Consider the following 22,527-nt stretch of genomic DNA (forward strand, 5'->3'; position numbering starts at 1 on the left):
TTCTCAACTTAAGAAATTTACTGACCGCACTTGTTTAAGCTTATGGGAGTTCTTCCGGCATAACCCCGCTGTTGCATAATAACATCAAGGCGAAACAAACTTAGGCTATTTCTGTGAATATGTAATATAAATACATAAAGCAAAAAATCTAAGTCAAAAAAGCCTGGTTTAAACATCCCCCCAAAAACGAGTTTTTGGCATTTTCAAAAACAACCACGGTTCTTGCCAACTCTGCTTACTTTTGTATATAGGAGGTTAAAAAATTCTTATTATATACATTGGTTAATCCTGTGGAATTCATAATGTAAATATGTTGAAGAAAAATTGTTTGAAATATTGTTTCGAAATTCATAGTTTATTTTCGATGTTTTATATTATTATCAGCATCAACCACTAATTAAATGATTTTTTGTGTTATAGAGAAGCGATACAAAGTCTGTTTTATCAATTTAAAGCAGTATTTTGAAAAAAGCCCAAAATTTCCGAAGCAAAAAAGCAAAGCAGAAAAAACCGAGTTTTTTTTCCAAAAAAAGCCGGTTTTTTTCCGAGCCCTTGCATCTCTACTGCAATATCACAAACATCCAAATTTTATAAGCAGACAGTAATAACGAACCTGAGATGGATGGGGCAATCCACATCCAAAGTAACTTAGTCTCGGTTACTATGACCATAATATGACGCATTTCGAGTGAATAGGATAGAAGTTGTAAAAAGCTTTATTTCAAAAAATGTGTTTACATAATTATTATATCTAAGGACTATAAAGAATTATAATTGTTTACTTTGCTTAAAATTATGTGTTGCAAGTACGTGTAATTATAACTACCAGATGCTATTGCTGTAATGTTACAGACTAGGGTTTCTCAACCTGTGGTCGCGAATATAAGCGGAAAAATAAATACAATTAGAATCTAATACCGGAAAATATTTTTAAAAATTATTTTGAATTTTGTTCTAATAGGCATATTTTTATTTTTATGCATACTGTTAAGAACAAAACAACAAAGAAAAGAAAAGGGAAAAGATCTACTATTTTTCCACAGGTGCAGAGTTGTTTAAAAATCAGTGTAAATGAAAAAGGTACGATATAAAACTAATGAGAATATCATATTGAAACACTAGAAAAATACAAACGCAACAAAACTGCATATTGAAATACAATTAAAATTGAATGCTAATGAATGAGGTACCTGATAATGGTATGATTTCACTAGTGTGGCAATGTCCGGTTCAATCTTCGTGGTGCACATTATCAAGTCATTTAAAACACTCAATAACTTTTTAAACAGGTTTAAGTTTTTTTTTTTTTTTTAACCAACATTAGAAATCGCTTTATTTTTTATCATATGACCCAAAATTAAGGGAGTTGTAAAGTTTTAAAATTTTCAAATTGCCTCCATTTTGAAACAGTATGATGATCGGCTTCGATATTTGTAATATGAATGAACTGACCAAATTTGGTTTTAATCCATTCGCCTACAGGGAAGTTACTCTATTCCCTACATATACAAGAAATGGATTCTACTATTAGAGAAATATATATCGTGAGATCTCCGCAATAGTTATATTAAAAATCCCACACAAACTTATTACAAACAAGAAATTATAAAGGAATCGGTGGCAAGAGGATGATATAAAATGGGGGTTGTGATGGGAATTAGACCAAAGGAAAACAACTAATTTTTCGTACAAATAGTCATTTTAAGTAGTGCTGGAAACTTGACCAATGTTTTATATTTTCGGACGGTTTGAGATATTAAATTGCTGTAAACGGCATTGTGATTTTTTTTTCGTCTTCTGGAAACTAAAAGTTCTTGAGCGCTTAAAAACATCAAGTGTAACTGTGCTCCTGTTTATTCGGAATGCGTCATATCATAGTATCTGACACTAAGTTTCTTTGTAGGCCTATGTGCAATGTCCCATTCGCCTCAAGTTTTTAAATTTGGATGTTTGTGGTACTGTAGCATCCTTAGTTTGAAACATTGAACAATAAGTGTGGTATTGTAAGATTCCCGTGTAACGTGTAGATTTGAATACTGTAATAATCTGAAATAGTACTATTTGAAAAAAGGAAGTTGTATGTTTGTTTCACTACACTGTTAATCTGGTGGTATTGCAGATTATGTTTAACGAGTTTCTTCTCTAGATACGTGATTTGTACAACATTTTAGGTTTTTTTTAAATCAGTTAGTTTATGATTTAAGGTCGAGTCAGGTTATGTCGTCTATCCTGTACCTAGGTATACACCGCATTTATAGGTGTTAAAATTCGAGAAAGAGGAAGTTAAAAACAAAGTTCCCAATTTTCGTATTTCAACGATATTGACGAGACGAGTAAAAGAGAAGAAATTCTGTGAATAATCAACGTTCACTAACCAACATTATAGTAGTTCCTTTGATAGAAAATATGGAGCTCATAGTAAAATTATTTTCGAGTGGGTAACAAGATGTAAGTGTAATTTTAAACCAGAACAATAATTTATTTCTTTGTTCATGGTAGAACTTTCTTGTCTACTACTTTGAATTTAGGCAACCCCCTCCCCCTCCAAATGTATAACTTTCAAGTACAGACTGGGGGAACCAAAACGGCAACAGTTCTCAAAAAGTAAACCAACTTTTGCATCTCTATTGATAACTAATACAAAGACTATGAGTAGTAACACCCTGCAAAATAAATGAATAAATCGGGGGCGAGGTGGCTCAGTGGTAGAGCGTTCACCTCCGGTGCTTGGGATCCCTGGTTCGATCCGAGCTCGCGCCGTGTGGACTTTGTGGTGGACAAACACCGTGCTCATGGGTTTTCTCGGGGTTGTCCCGTTTCCTTCCATTTTCTTCTTTCCATCATTTCACTCATCTCTCATCATAACCATCTCCTTTAGCCTAACCGGCATAATCGTGGGACGTAAAACTTAAAAATTTCGTTTCATTTCAAAATAAATAAATCCAGGGGCATTCTAATATTTATTTATTTGTTTCGTATTCCCGCTGATAGTTTTGCAGCGCACCAGAGTAATCGCAGTTAAAAATGTGTACTTCATAATTTAGTCGAGAAACTTGCAATTGCGAAACTAGATAACACTATGATAACTTTAAACTAATGAACAGTTTCGTCTCACTTGAGTTACTTTTACCAGAAATACGCATCTCAAATTTATAACAAAGCTTCACATATCTAACTACAAATAAATAAATTGTGAGTACACAGACATCAGTGACGACTACGCGAAAAAAAGTTTGAGAACCAGTGGTACATTAACGTAATATTTCTGTTATAGCTAATTTAACATAGTCGTTGTATAAAAAGGTTGAAATATTTTATTGGCTCCTTCTCCTTTCTTCCATCAGTATTAAATGGAAGATAAAATCTATCTACAGCTAAAAAGCTTTTGTAGAAGCATCCTGAAATCCACTAATTCATCATGTCGGATTGACGTGATTTACATAATATGAACCTCTGAGGCTTCAATTAACTAAATAGGCGAAGTTGTTTGACTTTTTAATTTGGCTTTTGTCATTGAGATTTCAGCACTAATGTACAAGGAAAAATTAGGAAATATGTTTTATTTATTTGTAGAGCATCGTGTTTCTATTTCTTTTTCCTAACACAGTTCTATTCTACACAATTTAGATCTTACGGTAAACTGTAGACTAGATTCAAACAAAGGAAACAGTTGATAACTATTGAATAAAATGGTTTAATCTTTTTAAATCCTCTTTGGGTTTATTTTCCTAATGATGAAACGATACAGTTCAAGATCGGTGTCGTTATTTTCTCGGACTCAGTATATAAATGTGAACATTGTTTTCGCAGTCTGAACAGAGAAAAGTAATAAATTATATAACTTAAAAAAAAAAAAAATTCAGTACCATAGGAACAAAAGCTTGTTAACGGATCTTATTCTCTGCTAATCCAATCCAGTCAGCACGTACTACGCACTTCCATCAGATCTTTCCCATGTATCATTCTCCCATCTCTATAGATACCCAAAAACTTTTCCTGTAAGCTTCTCAACTCATATTTGCGCACCATACCTATATTTTCCATGCGAACCACTTATTTCGTCCGTCTTAGGTTGGGATTTAAAATCATAAATTTCAGTTGAAATAAAAAATGCCATATTTAGAATTTTGACTATACCAGTCCCCATATGTGATATGTCACTTGTGTGAGTCATTCATACCATATATACAGTAATAATAATAATATAAAAAAGCATATACAAATAAATAAAGTCTATAGAGATGAGAACCTGTAATTTAACAATAGTGAAAAATAGAAATAATTTCACTTCAGATTCAAAGGTGGGTACAACCAGTCTCGATCTCAATTTCACAAATCGTCACTATCAATCCATGAGGCTGAAATTAAGTAGGCGCCAATAAAGAGTTTTGAAAATGAAATGAAATCTTTGAGTTTTACGTCCCACGGTTATGCCGGCAAGGCTAAAGGAGACGGTGAATATGAGAAATGAATGAAATGGTGGAATGAAGAAAGTGGGAGGAAACGGGAGAACCTCGAGGAAACCCACGCACACGGTAAAGAGTTCTGAGTTTGAGGGACTATAAGGACGCATGTAGTTATGTATATTGAGATCAATGTTGAGCGAAATATTGATAATTATTCTCAGAAAGGCAGGAGTGGGTGGATTATTGTTCCATGCCCTTTGTGAAATCGATCACAGGTATTCTGTCATTACTAGAAAGTACGATACTTGCAGAAAATTGAAAAAGTCTGCTGTCTACTACGGTCCTTAATAATCCTTTTCCTTTTGACGTAGAAATGATCTATTTTTAATATCATTTACCGATTATACTATTGTATTCCTTGTTTTCCATTCACTGTACCTTATGTTGCATTCCTTAGAATACAGTATTTTTTTATACAATGTCGTAAACAATGCGTTTTTTTAAAACATCTAGCCTTGCTCTTTCCTACCGTGCTGTTATCTTTTGTCTTTGGTTAGCTATTTTTTCCGCTCTTCTACAAGCTACACTTCGAAAGCCGTTATCTTTCCATTGTATAGTGTCCTGATTTCTGTTCTGTTCTGTATAGTGCAGTACCCATACGAAACATTTGAAAACTTCTTCTTCGCCATGTGCATCATTTTGTTTCCCCTTTAAATTTTAGATTACCACTATCAATATTACCTAGGTACCGAAAAATAGTTGAATATTCGGATTTTGGCAGTCTCAAAAGATTGAAGTGTGATCACAAACTCAGTGTTTCCGAGCCAAGATGTGGTGTGAGGTTGAAGTAGAACATTAGTGAACAGGACAGCAACCGTCCCGCATGTGACACGTGTATGCTGAGTAATCTATTTTTGGAATCTGATCTAAATTTGCACGGTATCCTTTGACACTTTCCCATCGCCGATAATGTCGACAGTAATGACGGAAGAAACTGCAGTGGCGAGGCGAATGAAAGGCGGTAGTATGCAGCGATAAGTCTTTTCTACCTCGAATACAATGATGAGACGTGTGAGTGAGTGGGAAGGTCCAGCGTCCATTACTCGCCACATAGGAGGGGATCTCCCTCGTGGCTAAGCGGTTAGCGTACGCGCCTTTGGCGTGGGAGACCTGGGTTCGATTCCCGGTGGGAGCTCATGTGGTTCGGATTCCAAGTTAATCAGTAGGTCCACGTCTCATATAGCCTCGCTGCTGAACGGGACGCTAAACTAAAATCAACTCAACTCGCAATATAGGAGCCACACTAAGCATTCTGGCATGGGATGTGGTGGGGAAGCAAAAGCTATACATCCCGTTTGCCTTTTGTCTTCATTGAGTGGAATATGACTCGTACGTCATGACATAATTAATCCTGTACTCTGGCGCTTGGGTACTACGGGACCCATTCTTCCCGCGGGATAACGCGTGTTCTCTTATCCCAGGGCAACTTGGCGTGCTCTATTCAGTATATGTTTTTTACTCTACCTGGCTAGGCCGGCCGTGTTGAGCAGATATGAGACATGCAGGGACGCCGCCTGACCACGTGGAGAATCGGCGATGATAACCGATCAGCTATGCCGAAATTAACAGCAAGCATGAGATACCATATTCAGAGAGAATTTAGCATCTGTACGATGAGTGACCTGTCCAGACATCTGCTTGTTACCGCTCGGGGTGGTTACGTATGCTATTGAAGAGTGTGTAGTGTTTTTGAACACATTGTATAATATGTGCATAATATTCCACAGTAGCCATATTCGGAAAAGTGCCCTTATTTAGTCGACCGGAAACGAGCTTTCTTCCAAAAAGACAATGTTTGGCTTATACTTCTGCTGTGACACTTCAGAAGATCCTAGAACTGAAAATGGAACTTCTATCCCAGCCAGCTTTTCCAACCACCCTTGCACTTAGCGACTACCATTTATTCCGGTCAGTGGCACATCTTTACAACAGAACCTTCGGGAACGTAAACTAGGTAGAAACAGAACCTGGGAGTTCGCCTACATGCCCGCTGAATGGTATTGTGTCGGAATTTAAGAAAGAAAAAAAAAAAAAAAGCTCAAAGATTGCTAAATGTAATGATATATAATGAATTGTCCTTTGAAGATTAAATCTATTTCTCATGTTCAAATCTGTTTTCATTTTCAAAGGAGATCGAGAACTTAGGTAACACTTTTGTAAATGATATCACAAAACATCTAGTACACAGATTCTTATCAATTAATGGAAACACCTGGAGTCGGAAACATGTCAGTCTTGGTTTGCAACGGTCAGGCAGCGACCATATCGCCAACCGATGTTTGGTGGTGTGTTAGGTCGAATGCACAATCTTTCTGATTTCCAAAGAGGGCAAATTCTCGGTTGTGTGGTGCAGGCGTAACGAAAGTGGCAAGTATGTTGGGTAGTCATGAGGGACAGTGTTCAAGGTGATGATGATGTACAAACTTGCTGCAAACCACATCAGCGAAAAAGAACGGTGGCTGGAAGAAAATTCGGTGACAGGTGTCTCCGAGCATTAAAGTGGATTGTCACTCAGAGCTGTCGTGCGAGTAAGGTACAAGTGACGGAGGAACTCAAGTAACTTTTTCTACAGCGTGTTGTGTCGACAGTCAGTCCGCCACGAGTTACGGGTGACTTACAGTTTGAGATGAAGGAACATAATCACTAATAAGAAACCAATAATGATTTAGCACGACGCCAATGGTGCCGCGAACATGCAACATGCATCACTGATGACTAGAAACGTGAGAGTCTTTTTAACTTTATTTTGAACTATGAACTGTGTTTGTGTGGCAGACACCCAAAGAAGTGTGTAGTCCCCAGTGTCTCCGATGAAACGTGGAACGTGGCAGTGGATCTGTGATGTTGTGGGTCGCATATCCTGGTGTTCAGTGGGCCCTGTGCTGACGCTTACCGTTTGCGTTACTGCCCAGGTTATATCGCCATTTTAGAGATTATGTGCATCTTATGGTCCAGATGTTGTTTCTGGACAATGACGCCATATTCCAGGATATAATGCGCCCATCATACGGCTGGAGCTTTTGCGGCATAGTTTGAGGAACATCGGAATGAAAAAGTCGCCTAATCCCTGTTATTTAATCATAATTGGACAGTTCGGGATCCATATATAATAACAAATAGATCACTTGGCTGTAAGTATATGGCCATGAGCCCCATGTAATTTTGCATTTTTATGTACAGGATGAAGATGAATATCAAGTTTATAAAATAATGTATTTGTTATTGTGATGGTCGCTAAGGAAATGTTTATGGCATAACAGATGACAGCCTTGACCAGTACAAATTGAAGTGTGTAAAAAAAAAAAGACCATCTTGGATTTTAACAGCTAATAACTAGTGTCCATTAACTTTGAATGACAATTCCTTATGGTCTGTGCATCTACCAAGGGACGAGATCCTTTCTCCATCTCTGTACTTGTGCCACGCATTGTCACATTTCGTACCGGATGCCAGTTAAGCCCGCTCACGCAAGCTTAGACGTTGCCATCGTCGACCATTTATACCTGCAATCACATAAATGAGATATCGTGTATTAAATTCTACCATTGTAAGGAACAAAATGGTTTTTGTTCTATGAAATTTCATTAAGTGTTAAAATAGTTACAAACAGTTTTTAAGAACGTTATACAAAAGCTCATTAAACAGTAAACACAATTTAGAGTTAATACAATTTAATATTTATATAAATAAAAAATAAAAAAGAAATACTTATGAATCACTTTGAATTTTTTACTTAAAACCAGATCTAAATTTAGATAGGGAAAGCTTAAGACATGGCATAGTAAAATGTTTGATAAAGTTACAGAATTGATGCTTATACTCTGTAAATGATAATGATAGAAACTTGTTTATCATGTAAGAATAGTGCTGTTACATTATTTTGCAGAGAATATGACTATTTGGTAGAAATAAAATCTGTCTTAGTAGTTATTCCTGAAACAACGTTTTCATTGTTTTCCAAATCTCTACTATGTTTTTTTTTTCTTTTTTTAAAAAAAAAATAGAATCCCTATGTGATTACTGTGACTTTACAGATAATTTTATAAACCCCTCTTACCCTCTTTATCTTTGTAGCTATTGAAAGAGGATAGTGGTTTTATTACTTATTTCATATTTATCAAAAGTGTTTGGATTGTTGTAAAATTATACTTGTGTATTTTTATTTGTACGTATTTACTTCTAAATGTTGGTTAATCACAAAAAATTAGGAATATAATTTGTGTGTTCAGTCGTTTCTCAGTAATAATTTCATAGTTTCCATTCTTTCTTAATGATATTCGTAAAGTGGTTTATTTTGTTTCTGTCTAGTTATTGTTGCAAAGAAGTTAGCTTATAGATGATTTTTTTTTTTTTTCCAAATGGTGTACTTGATACATTGAGAATTCACGTAGATATTGTGTGTATATATGGAGGGAGCTTTATTTTCTTTCTTCCTACACTGTTGTTACAAATTCGTTCTTTCTTAATGATATTTAAGTCTAATTATATTGTATTATTAGTCAAGATTTAGGAGAAAAGAGTGAGTACAATGAATTTACTGTGGAGGAATGATACATAAAGGACATTGCATAAAAAATAAAAAAACAAAAAAAGAGAAAAAAAAGATGTTAGTTGTTACCTCTGAAAAATTTGTTAGCATTCAATTCCTGGTAGTTACCCAAACTCTACGAAACATAAAACTATAAGAAAGTTAATCTCAGTGCGGTCTAAATGTTATGATAAGTACAGAAAAAGCTGTCCTCATCCCTACTCAGATAAAAGAAATGTCAGGAGGTTTCTATAAAATTATCTCTGAATGTCCAGCAAATACATAGGAGTAAGAAGAAAAAACATAAAAGTGTGAGCATGTAAGAAAATCGGAAAATAATGAAAATATGGTTTCACATTTATTCAAAGATTTATTATATGGTGTGCAGAAAATTAACAAAATCAAAATTTTGCACTTACAAAGGATACAGATCATTTTATGTTTTGATAATAAATCTAATCTAAATTTAGAAACGAAAAATCTTAGACATTGCATTATATTATACAAGTTTATGAAAATTATTACAAATAAATATCAACTTCTTGGATTAGTGATGATATGGGTAATACTTGTTGCTATTAATCCCAATATTTAGTTGATAGCTAAGTAAACTACAGCGTTCAGTAGGCACATGATTTGCTCTTTATCTTAATTATCGTATCAGCTCTTCAAAATGATCTCTTCGTACAACACAAAGACAAAATCAACCTTTCATTCACAGTGAACTTACACATACAATTGACATTCCTTAAAACTCCAAATTAGGCACTCTTAAGTATCTGTTCCCATGACTATCTTAGACTATCTTAGTTCTAAACTTTGTAAGCTATTTTCACAAATTTAATAATTGTCTGACCTAGCAAAACTTTTTTTTTTTTTTTTTTTTAAATACCGAACATACAATTCACTGACCTTAACTACTGTTGGAAAAACACTTGAATAATGGTTACGTTAGCAGAGAGTTCTAATATATTTTTATTTGGCAGCAATGTTCTAATTCCTTTTAAGAAATGATACTTAATCACAAATGGTACTTTTTAATTATTTAATTTCAATTCCGTATATTGAAGACAGACGATTATCCTTTCTTTATTTAAATATTACCAACTAATGTTCCACATCCTGATCGAAACTGACAATGTTGTATAAACAATGGTAATTTGGATACTAAAAGTTCACTGTAGAAACATATAAATATTCACATATTTTTGACTTGCTCTTTGTGTGCGTACAATCACTAATATTCTGTTATTTTCGTTGCAGAGTCCAGGATGGGCTGTGTTTCCAGCAAAACTGATATCAATGATCTTCACCCAAACATATTTCAGGTGATGAATGTAGACGACCTGGGACACAAACTTAGCCCAGGCCAGCTTGAAATCACAGAAACCGATCTAGTCCTCTACCAAAAAGGCAAAACACCTGTTCGGTGGCCACTGAAGTGCCTCAGACGATATGGGTTTGACGCAGAACTTTTCAGCTTCGAATCAGGAAGACGGTGTCCAACTGGTCCAGGTATCTATGCTTTTCGCTGTCGTCGAGCTGAGCAACTTTTTAACCTTTTACAAGGGCACATTCAAAATCGAAATGGGGAAGATGCAGTGTCTAGAGAGTTTCCTGTCGCTACGGGGAACCATCTCCCATCATCGGCTTCAAGGACAGGATTTGGATCGAATGTTGGTAGTATGACAAGCAATGGTGGTGAAGGTGTGGATAATGGGAATTATTTAGAACCAATCAGAGGGCGTAATTGCAATGTTCGAAATTTATCACAGACTGTTGACGGAATTTCAAATCTTCGGAATAGTGGTAGTAGTGGGCCGCTTAGTCCTCAGAATTCCATATCTCCACCTCTTACATTCCCCACTATCGCCATGCCCGTCACCACAGCTAGTAGTAATAGTGCGTATTATATCAATGAAGAGATGTTTTCTGATGGTGATACTAATTCTTTGTCCAGTAATAGTAGACGAACAGTACATCAGTATGTCAATAGTGCCACTTCTCCTACTGAAACGACAAGTCCTGTTCAGACTAGTGTTGTAAATGGTGTTATCGTTGGTGATAATGTTGTAGGCTGTACCAACAATAACAAGCCTGCAGAAGGTTCTATTTCATACATGAATTTGGGGCCTTCAAGTCCTGTTTCAACGTTTGATATCAACACGAATTACACGAAGGCAGATAAGTCAGATGAAGAAACTCATCTCCATCTTTATATGAATGTCGTACCTGAAAATGCCAAAGAAACTTCACCAAAGATATTTCGTGATCACCATTATTATGCAAATCTGGAGCCTGGAGATATTGAAGTCAAGAATACTCATCTCCGAACAGTGCTTCATTCGCCGTTAGACAAGGAATCTGAAAAACCTCCCTTTCGTAATCAAGTGCACAACATTGGAAGTCAGGTCCAGCCTCCTCAGGGAGGAAGTCAAAGTGGTGTTAATCAGACACCAGTTAGGCAGGTAAATTATATAGTCTTGGACTTAGATCGGGGATCAGATTCTAACAATTCTCAGACCTTACCAACTTCACCGATTGGTTCTCTTAATTCATGCCCAGAATCTCCACGTCGAGCTTCTGAAGGATATGCGACCATTGATTTCGACAAAACTGTTGCTCTCTCACACTCTGTGAATCCAAAGATAGAAAACGACACTGAAGGCTCACGAAAAACGCGTCACAATTCTACAATAGCAGAGACAACAGTGGTGAGAAATAGTTCCTCTCTAAGTGATTGATTATATTGATTAAAGATGCTTTTTTTTGTTGTACTTGCTGAAGATGGCCAGTTGTACCCTTCCCCACCTTCATTGTCGTTTCTGTATTTTATTGATTGTTAATCGAGTGGACTGTTTGTTCCAAAGAAAACTTGAATGTCCATGCTTCTGCTGTTTGATAATAGTTTGAAGTCTTATTTGAAAATACGATATATACAAGTATATAAAGTAGATCTTTTACAAAACGCGGTAAACCGTTGTTAAAACAGTTTTATGCAGATTTTAAGCTTGCTTTTTACGATATTTAAGATTGTTAAAATAGTAGTAAACATCTACATTAGATTTTTTTAACCAGCTGAATGTGCTCAGATACATATTGTATACAATATGTAAATATTTAGCAGCTATGTACATATATATATATATATCAAGTTTTTGTATTTTTTTCCCAAAAGAGTTGATCTGTTATATTATTACTTGTGCCTACGAAACAGTATAATAGAAGGACCTGGCATGAAACTGTGTATTAGAGAATTTAATAGGCAATTTTATTTATTGTTAATGTTACATGTACCAAAGGAATAAAGTTGTCAGTGGAATTTTGTTCAGGCCTTCCATTGTACCGAAATAGCTTTAATGAACTATAAAACAGAAAGATGACATACTCCTTTTTAAGTTTTAGAAATTTAAAATCATTGTAGAGGTTTAGAATGCTGAGTTTTGAAGTTGCAGAAATTTAAAATCATTGTAGTGGTCAGAATTGTGAGTGTCTGTTCACACAAGAAATTACGAAACAACTTTGATCCAAGTTATCTACAAGTCTGGAAAATCAGTTCAGGAAAAATGTAGAATGATGCTTCGAGCTATCAAAATTAAGTACAATCCAAGAGTAGATGTGGGGAAAATGTTTGCTAATCTCTCATAAATTCTACACCTTGTACAAATGTAGAATATTATTGTACAACATGAAAACAAACAAGTCATTCTTTTTAAGTAGTTTTCTCGATTCATGTAGTGAATACGTGAATATAAATACGAACATACTTAGTTTTCTTTTAGGTGTGGCTGGTGTTCGTAATGTATGAACTTAAGTGGAAAAAGCGATGTGTATATTAATCGCTTTTTTATTATTTATTTATTTGTATTCATTACCTCAAGACATAGATTATTATAATACACATCTAATAAACTGTACGCCGGTAATTTTATGTACATTAATGGAGTCCATATAAACATCTTCATTGAGCATGTTTCTAGATTTGATTCTCCTTTGCAGTGTCAGACATTTAATGTTGGATTAGTCTGAAGTCAAAATATTGTGTGTAAACAATGGAAATTAAAAACACGACAGATTTCATAGCCAGTTTTAGTTATTGGTGAAGCTAGTACTAAAATTGTAATAATTTATTATCTGTTCTAGAACACTCGTTACCAAAATATTTTTCATTATCAATATAGTAGAGAAAATGGAAAATAGGTTTGGACCCAGATCTTCGAATATATATTAAAACAATAATAATTCAATGAAATTTTATTATTTAAAAAATAAATGAGACTGAGAATCAGCAGCGCGAAACTGCTGATGACATGGTCTTCCAGGATTAAAAATTTTGGATGGTGCCCCAGGAATATTTTATTAAAAACAAGCGAGGATATACAGTCATTCAAGACAATGTGAATTTGTGACAAGTCGTGTGTGAATTTGTTGAATAATTTATTAAAAGGAGTGTGGTTTCAAATTCTTCAGATATGATGATTAGTTATTAGTAATGGAATGATTAAGCAACTCTTTACGAGTAGGTTAACCTAAACCCAATCATATTTGATGAAATGTTAATCATATTGGGTTAAGAGGAAAAAAAATCTGTCTTTCTGTTTTTGTACGTATCTTCGTATGTATAGGTATCTGATAATATATTTGATATCCCATATAGCTTAGGCAAACGAAAAGTTAGGTAGCCCAATATTTTCAATAGGATTATTTTACTAGAGATCAATTGTAAACAGTACAGGTATGTCGCTTTGTTGGTTTACTATTTAAGTCATTGTTAAAAGACCTTTAAAAGAATTACCTTTTTAATTTTATTACACAATAATTTTCACGAAAAATACGGTTTATTTAATAATATTGGTATACTTTAAAAATATGCAGTTTGTTTGTAGTCGTTGTTTAACTTAATAGATGTATTCTTGTCGACGAAATTGTGTGCTATTCAAATAAATAAAACTTCTTTCTTTTTTAAGGCAATGCAAGTATATGCGCAACAATAGAATATTAAGGCCTAAAGGACAGCATATTTATTTAGAGTAATATTCTTATTTCCACTACAATTATTGATTACTAGACATTACCAAGATTAGAAGAAAAGACATTACCACATTTTACTTGCCACACCGTGCTGAACTGCGGCTTGTCGGCCTAATTATGAACCGTTACCGTTTACTACCCGGCCTGTAGTTCCTCATGCACGTAGTGTACTATCAAGAATTGTTCCTCGACCTTTAATGCGTTTAAACATTAACCTTGGTCTTTCGATCAAGGAGTGGGATACGCCCACTGCGCAGTCAGACCGAAGTTCTTAGTGCCTACCAATTAACCTAAGGACTAGGCACCCCTGCTAGCGAGCCAGGGCCTATCATACTTTACAGGCATGGTGCCTGAGCTATATAAGGCAAGCTCACATCCAGCCAGTACTAGTACCAGCTTTCGAATCGCCACGATGTAAGCGCAACCCGGCAGAATCCAACGCAAGAGCGGAGGGAGTCTTAATGATTCCCAACTGTGTCGTTCAGCAGCTACTACCTTTCGTATAGAGGTACAACGAACGTAGATACTCTTACTTCTTATCCCGGAACCAATGGCACGGTCAAGTCACCATTTAGGTTTGAGTCCAGCCCCCTTTCCTCGGAGATATTCCGCCCCTTCATTGCAAAATGGAAACCTTTGACCAAATGACTGGGATTGGCACTTTCCTCCAATCACTGTTTGGTTACCCTCAAGGATTGGCCTATCCCCTGGTAGGATCATCCAAGCAATACGGAACAACGTCTCTTTTACGTATTGAGGTACTACGTACACGTTGAGATACGCATTATCTCCTCCCATATCCAATGGTACGTGTAGGCTACCATTTGGGAGAAGAATCGTGACTACTGCTCTCCCCGGTAGGGTCACATCCTTTGTTTTCCCAAAAAAAATTCTAGAATAATTACTTTTAATATTCCATGATACACATCAATGTATTAATCCGTGTTGCGTAAACACCGAAAGGCTATAGCAATGCTGCGTGTAACATTCTGTTGAAAATCTGCTTTCAAATATATTTATTGATGAATAGTTGAATTTCATGTTAAGAGATGGTATTCTTTGCACTTACATTCTACCCAAAGGAACTCAGGTCCTTAATTGTTTTAAAATACAAAATGCTTAAAAGTTGTATTATGGTATAATGACGCTGCAGTTAACTTTTCTAAGAGATTGTGTCCTCTGTACAGATTTTATAAACTTTTATGTATTGCATACAAATGTAGATAGGAGGCAAGGATGTATATTCTTTAATATCTGTTCTTAATGCAGAATTCATGTTGAAAATTAAGTGCCATCTTTCAAAATAATTATGTACCTGCATCTTAACTTTGTAAATGTACAACATAGATTTTGAATTGCATTTAGTTCCTATGATTCAAATTAATTCTTGTGTACGCATTGTTGAGTTCTTATTTTTCTCGAATGTACATGCTTATAATTTTCTAGTGCTTGCTGGTCATTCTAAGCAGAAACTATAGTTTAATGTAAAATTACTTGAAATTTATTGTTTGTTTCTTGGTTGTAGATTGTATGATGTAATTAAGAAGTTCAACTAAAATTTTCTTTTGATAATATTTTTCAAACAAAGGAATACTATGTTCACTCTCACTAGTTTGGCTTATTATAAAAAATTAGTGACTCATTCTTGTAATTCCTCTCACGGTAGATAATATATGTATATATAAGAAAAGAATTTGAAAAAGCTGGCTAACTTTAAAGTATTGTAACATCAGATAATATTATTCAGATATGAAAACCTTTAGAAATAAGTCATTGTAGAGAAGGAAGGAAGAATACATAAACGACTTGAAGATGCAATATTTTTCCCATTTCTAGATAGAATAATAACTAAAATTTTATTGAGAGTCGGTTTAGATCAGCAAGTGCCTGAAAAGTTCTTTATATCAAGGACTTTGTATATATTTAAAACAACATTTTAACTTTTGTGTTAAAACGAATGACGCGGACTAAAATTAATAATTACGTTTAAAGCTGTCCTGTTTAATATAATAAAATCATTCATCATCAAAATTCATGATTTTTTGGCAGTTTCAATTTGCATATATATATATATATATATATAATAATTAAGTAGGTTTGACACAAGGACATACAACGAATATATATGAGATAATTTTGAAAAACTTACTTCATTATTTTATTATAGTTTTCTAATGAAATTTCATCACACAATTTAACCTGAAGTTTTCTTACTTTTAGAACTCAAAACATTCATTGTGTTCTGTTATAATAGAAAATTTGCAATATACAGTGAAACCTCTCTGAACGACCAACTTTTTATTTTTAGCCCGACAAATCCAAATTACGACCAGTTTTTATCGGTACAAAGTAATTATTTCATAAGAGCAATGTATTTGAACCTATTTGAACTTTCTTTATGCTTACCGTCACTCTTCATAACCGGCGAGGACTATCGATTTTTGTCAGAAAATATTATATTTACTTTTCTTGTAAGACGACCTTTACTACAGATGATTATTATTATTATTATTATTATTATTATTATTATTATTATTATTATCGCTGAAAAAATCATGATTTTTTTTAGAAAATCATTTTTGTTGATTTTTTTTATTTAAATCGATTTTTTTGATTTAAATCAAATCTTTCTCCTCGTAAATTACAAGTCGTGAACTGAAGAAAAAGCATTAGGAATTAGTATTAAATGCTAATTATGCCGTTAAAGTGAAAGTATTAGGGTTGAATTTTGAATTAATCCCCAATTGTTAACCTATATCAATTCCAAACAATGTTTCTTAACCTTTTTAAATTAGTTTTTTTTTTTTTTTTAAGGTAAACTATAGACTTTCAGTCCAGCAGCTACATCATCATCCCAATTTATCCTAGGATCATAGTTCATACCTCATTCTCTTCAGAATAGAACAGCCTTTGAAACGGTAACATTCACATTTCCCTATCGTGTTCCTGAAGCGGGAAATTTTAAGAGAAAATGGGATTTTTCTGATTATTTCTTTCAAATTTTGATTCCCTTTGGACTCCCTTGTGTTAACGCACGTATCTCAAAATCAACTGGGAAATACTAAGGGGTGTACTAAATGTGTGTAAAAATTTCAAGCTGTCTTGAATAGTAAGGGCGGGGAAAATATTTAACAATGAGCTAAGAACATCCCTACAATGCCCCAGATAACCCGCATGTAATATGAAAATTTCCTCAGACATCCCTATTTATCCTAGGGTTGTGATTTGTACATTATTCTCTTCAGAATAAAAAAAAGATTTTCAATCGTACCATTCAAATGTCTCCATCGTGTATCTGAGCGGAAAAATCACGAAAAAAGTGATTTTCTGTTAAAAATATCCTTTCTTACTTTCTACCCTCTGGACGAACCCCCTGTTTTAAGGTGGAATTCTGAAACACTGAAAAATACTAAGGGGCGCATTGAATAAATGTGCAAAATTTCAATCTTCTGGGTGCAGAAGTAAGCCCGCGAAAAATAATATCCCCTAAATACCCGAGATTCCCGTATAAAACAGGATCTGAGGTAACAGTTTCCTGAAACATCCCTATTTATCCGAGGATCATGGTTCGTACATCATTCTCTTCAGAATAGAACAGCCTTTCAAACGGTACAATTCATATGTCTCCATCTGAATCGCGAAAAAAGCTATTTTGTTAATTTTTTTTCACACACACACACACACATTTACTCTTCTGGATCCCCCGTTTTCACGCAGAGATCTGAAAACATCTGAAACATACTAAGGGGTGCACTGAACGAGTGTGCAAAATTTCAGTCTTTCGAATGCAAAATATAAGCCCGACAAAAAAATAAGAGTAATAGGCATAACAAAAAATATCTTTTTAAAAGAATCAGAAACAAGCAGACGCGCACACGAAAGAATTTTCGTCTTAAATGTCGATAGTGATTTTCCGTTGGAATAGTTAAAGATTTAAAAACCCAAACCCATTGTTACGAAGAGAAGAAAGCAGGATTGCTCCGTTACCCGTTCAAAACGGGATTTTCCTAATCATCCTGTGCATGACACTTATTTTCATACTATGCTGTACATACTGTACATTTGAGTCTCATTGTATTATGATTATTAACTTCCGTAACCGAAATAACAGAACATAAACGGGAACAGAAACAGAATGTCCCACTGAGACTCAGGGTGATGATGATAATGAGCGAAATGGTAACATGAGGGAAAGAGCTGTGACAAATCACACATGCACTGTGTGTGCTCACCAAAGGAACTCACTTGGCGAGAGCTGGGATCGAAGCAAGGGCCGTACGCGCCACACGTGAGGGATTTAAGATTGAGCCACTGCGAACCCTAGATGTGTTTCGTCGGGTTGTTAAGAAACAATAGTCAGGTAATGTTAATAACCTAAGTTGGGATATATCTGTGAACTCAAGGGAGTCATAAAAATGTTTGCTGCTCCGTTGAATTTGGGGAAGAGGCATGCGTTCGTGTATTTTTCCGATGCGACATCTCAAAGCGAGTGTCATTTCGCTTTTAACAAGGAAGTTCTTTTCTGGTGAAATGAAATACATCAGCTGTTTAAAAAAAATGGAAATTTATGACACAATCTTTGAAATCAACAGGTGACCATCTTATTCTCATTGAATGCTTTTTCTATATTTCTTTATTTTAAATACTGAATTAGCTCTGACGCAGTTTTTAGATTATTCTGTAAGTTTCGAGTTCGTCAAAAGCAGTTGTGTAGGCGTCTTCTATTCTCTTCATTCTTACAAATCGATAATTGTACAGTGATCTTGAAAAGTCACGTTAATTAATTACACACTAATTGCAGTTTATTTATTTTATTTTTTTAATAACATATAGTATTGCTAGTAATAAGAGTGGAGTGGAAACTCAGAGAACACGATGTATCTTATAATTCAATTGCTGACTCTTTTATTTAAGTTGTACTCCCTGATTTGAAGATCTTCGGTGAATCATGGAACCTTCTATAAGAAGACTCTCTTTAGGTGACCGATTTTAATGCAAAATTTGAAAGATTGCTTTATAGAGGTTTCACTGTAGTTACATACTGAGAAATTTACAGTATTACAAGTTTTGTAGTATACTGAAAATTTATTGATCGTGATATTAAAACTGAAATGATTGCACGTTTGTGAAAAACGTATCTTCAAGTAAAATTCTTAGTATATTAAAAATTGTCTTTTCGATGAAAAGAAATAAAATATCGTCTTCCTATTTATTTGAATTATTTCTGAAGCGAAATCACTAACTTATTGTTTGATAAAATTAAAATGTCTGTATGTACATGGTCTGTAAATTGATTTTATCAGATTAATGTGTTAGTAGTATTTCGTTAATTCTTTAATATAATAATAAAAGAAATCAATTAGAAGAAGAATAAAAGAAAGGATAAGGAACCAACAACATTTTTGCAGCAGAAATGAAATTTTAGCATGGGATTTATTTTTTTTTTAAATTATAACTTGAGACCGGATGTTCAAGCACTAAAAACATGGAAAATAAGCAAGCAAGCACTATTCAAAAAAACAGACACTAAAATCCAATTCGAAATAATGAAGATGAATATCTGATAACCGTCAAAAACTGAAATTTAGCCATGCATAGTGTTCAGAAAATTGAGGAACAAATTTAATCGTCGTTAGTGGAGAACACCTTTTTCTAAAGAAAGAAAAAGCATGAAATTATTTTCATGTGTATACATAATTTTATCACTTCACACAGCAGTTCAATGTTTTAGTGCGCTTTACACGCAACGGTTCGAAAAATGAAATTAATGAACATTTTTAAATGAGTAGATAAATTAGTAAGTATATTTTGATAGTTTGTCATAAGGAATCAAAGGTATCACTAGTTGCGATTCCACGTAATAATAAAGTATCTGTTCAAGTTGTCAGTTGGCAATTATGTTTGATCCTATAGCATACTTAATGAAAATTTAAAACAATTTGTATTTTTTCACCGATGTGGTAGCCGCAATAATTCGCTCATATTTCTTGGACCGACATTTCTTTTCATGTAGCGGAGTGGAGTTTGACCTGGACGAAATTCGTTTCTGTTAAAGCAGCTTTGTTGAAACAAGATATCCATTTAGTTATCCTAGATGATTTTGAAGAAAATACATTAGGTATTTAATTAATAATATAGACAGTAGACAGTGTAAAGCGAAGTAGGAAAAATAAACTTCGCTGACATTTAAGCATAAACTCTCACATGAACTTCAGCGTGTTAATTTTCGTCATATCTCTAACATTATAAGAAATAGGTAAAATGTCTTAACATCCAGTCTCGATTTATAACAACAACTCAACGAAGATTTTGAACTAAATGTTATTTAAGAAATGTTTGTAATAAATGTTTAAATTTCATAACAATTGGTCCAAAAGTCTCCAAAATTTGAAGTACACATTGTGCATTTTTATAGAATAATTGTCATAAGTTCATATGCAATTAACTTAATGAAGCAATGGGATGCATATTAGTAATATTAAAGTTCAACACTTACTCAAAGAAACATCGGAGTCAAACATTTACTGTAAACGATTCAGCGGTAAATTCATCCATCTTCAGTACAATGTTTTATTGAATTCTACATTGCTTCAAGTACTAAATTTTTAAAGAATTGTCTTCTCCTTTCGGTTATTTGTGAAGAATTGCTCTGAGTTACTCTAGTAAACTTATGAAGTCTTTCCACTATTTTAGATAATAATTGAATTAAAGAAACGTCGTTAAGTTGCAAATAAAAGTCCCATATGATTCTGTATCGCTTTCTTCCAATTGGTGAATTATGAAACATTTTCATGGCATGTAACTCATTAACAAAATGTAGTACTTCAAGCAATGTGTGATTCCATTTTTTAAAATTATTTTTTATTATTCGGTAAGTGTTAAATTCATTCTAAGGCATGTTGACTATGTATGCTTCTATAAGATATTGTGTATTTTTTTATCAATAGAAAAATCAACTCCAAGTTATTTTTTTTTCTGCTGTAAATCTCTGCAGAGCATTCTATATGCTGCTCTTAAATGCGTCTCATAACATTAGTAATATTGTAGATATATGTCCCGTAACGTAATATACAATGTGTCTCGTTTATCTTATTCATTCCTTATAACTTACAATGAATAGAAGAAAGTGCGTTGTAAATCAGTGTGCGGAAGGGAAAAATTAAACATGTTATAAATCGTGCAACAATACCGGATGAGCAGTATTGTCAACTCAGAAGCTTGGTTCTATTTTTCAAATCATGGCATTACATCATCTTATTATAAATTTTAAATTTACATTCCAACTTTGACAAATACTTAAATCTTCTATCACAGCTTTGTTCCAAATATTTTGTAATTCGTTATCACAGTATTCAGCATATCCAACAGAGCGGTACTTCATGTATGCGTTTCCCTACCCTCCTTATTTGGTTATTAATTTTGTTTAAAAGTATTTAAGACAACATTATTTACATGTTATGATAGCGCCGTAGTTCGTAATACTAATTGAAAACCGTGTAATCTATGTAAAACCTCGTAGTGCCATTTGGAAAATAAAACCACAGTTGATTAACAACACGTTGACAATCTGGTGCTTTTGAAGTATGCAACACGTTCTTTCCCTCTCGATATTTCCTTAGTATGCTTTCACTTTGGTTCTTAACTTACGAGGAACAAACGAGATAAGTTGAACACACTGTATATTGTATCAGAAGGCATTTACTTGTTTGTTTAGAATACATACAAGCTCAAGATAGTATAAAGGCAAGTTTGAGGCCTCGAACGGTTCGTCGATGGAATATAAAGAAAATACTACGGCGAGAGGGATATATTTGGTGTCACTCTCAGCTATTTTGAATGTTCTGATGAATGAATGTTAGATCATTATCGGATGAAGGTTTCAGGGGAGGAGGAAGAAATCACCAGGAAGAGGGAGCATGGCAGGATAAAATTAAGAATTAGCGGAAATAACTAATAAACTAAATGTGAAATTAAGCAGGTAGCGGCTGATTGTAAAAGCTAGTATGGAAACGTTAAAGGAAATAAAAGCTGAGTGAAGGAAAGTAATATAAAACCGTAATTTGTAGATGTTTCAAGTACTACTATTTTCTTGTGAATTCTATTCCAGCATTGAGCTGAGCACACGTTCTTCTGTCAAAACTTTTAAAGTAGCTTTCAGTGACACCCACTTTTGTTACAGTGACACTCACTCTTGCATATTCCCTCATTGAGCTGTACGAGACAAGCAGTGTATTTATCCAGTGGCTATTCTAAACAATCATGTAAAAAAATGTTTTGGGTTAGTATATATGTAGTAAGACTAAGTAACGTTTGAAGTACAATTTTTAACCTTTATGGGATCAGATTAAATTAGCTCTACTCTTGTTAATTGTGTGTTGGGAGTTCTGGTGTACGATTAACAGAGTACAAGCAAGATTTATATTTTTCAGCTATCAAATGAGCTAGAAGTGGTGAAAGTTTAAGAAATCTATTTTGTTTTAAGGAACTTTAACCAATAACGGA

General features: G+C 34.1%; 1 protein-coding gene across 2 annotated transcripts in view; it reads left to right on the plus strand.

Annotated features, from left to right (window-relative positions):
• The window catches only part of LOC145686169 (fibroblast growth factor receptor substrate 2), a 71,358-nt gene extending 49,306 nt beyond the window's left edge, over positions 1-22,052 (plus strand). For both annotated transcript variants that reach the window (XM_081759185.1, XM_081759186.1), the window contains exon 2: positions 10,258-22,052. In XM_081759185.1, coding sequence (XP_081615311.1) covers positions 10,266-11,738 — 1,473 coding nt within the window. In that variant the 5' untranslated portion in view covers positions 10,258-10,265 and the 3' untranslated portion in view covers positions 11,739-22,052. The remainder of the gene's footprint in view (positions 1-10,257) is intronic.
• Positions 22,053-22,527: the final 475 nt, after the last annotated feature.

The sequence above is a fragment of the Thermobia domestica genome, chromosome 5 (assembly GCF_964235325.1).
Source record: "Thermobia domestica chromosome 5, izTheDome1.hap1.1, whole genome shotgun sequence".
Classification (NCBI taxonomy): Eukaryota; Metazoa; Arthropoda; class Insecta; order Zygentoma; family Lepismatidae; genus Thermobia; species Thermobia domestica.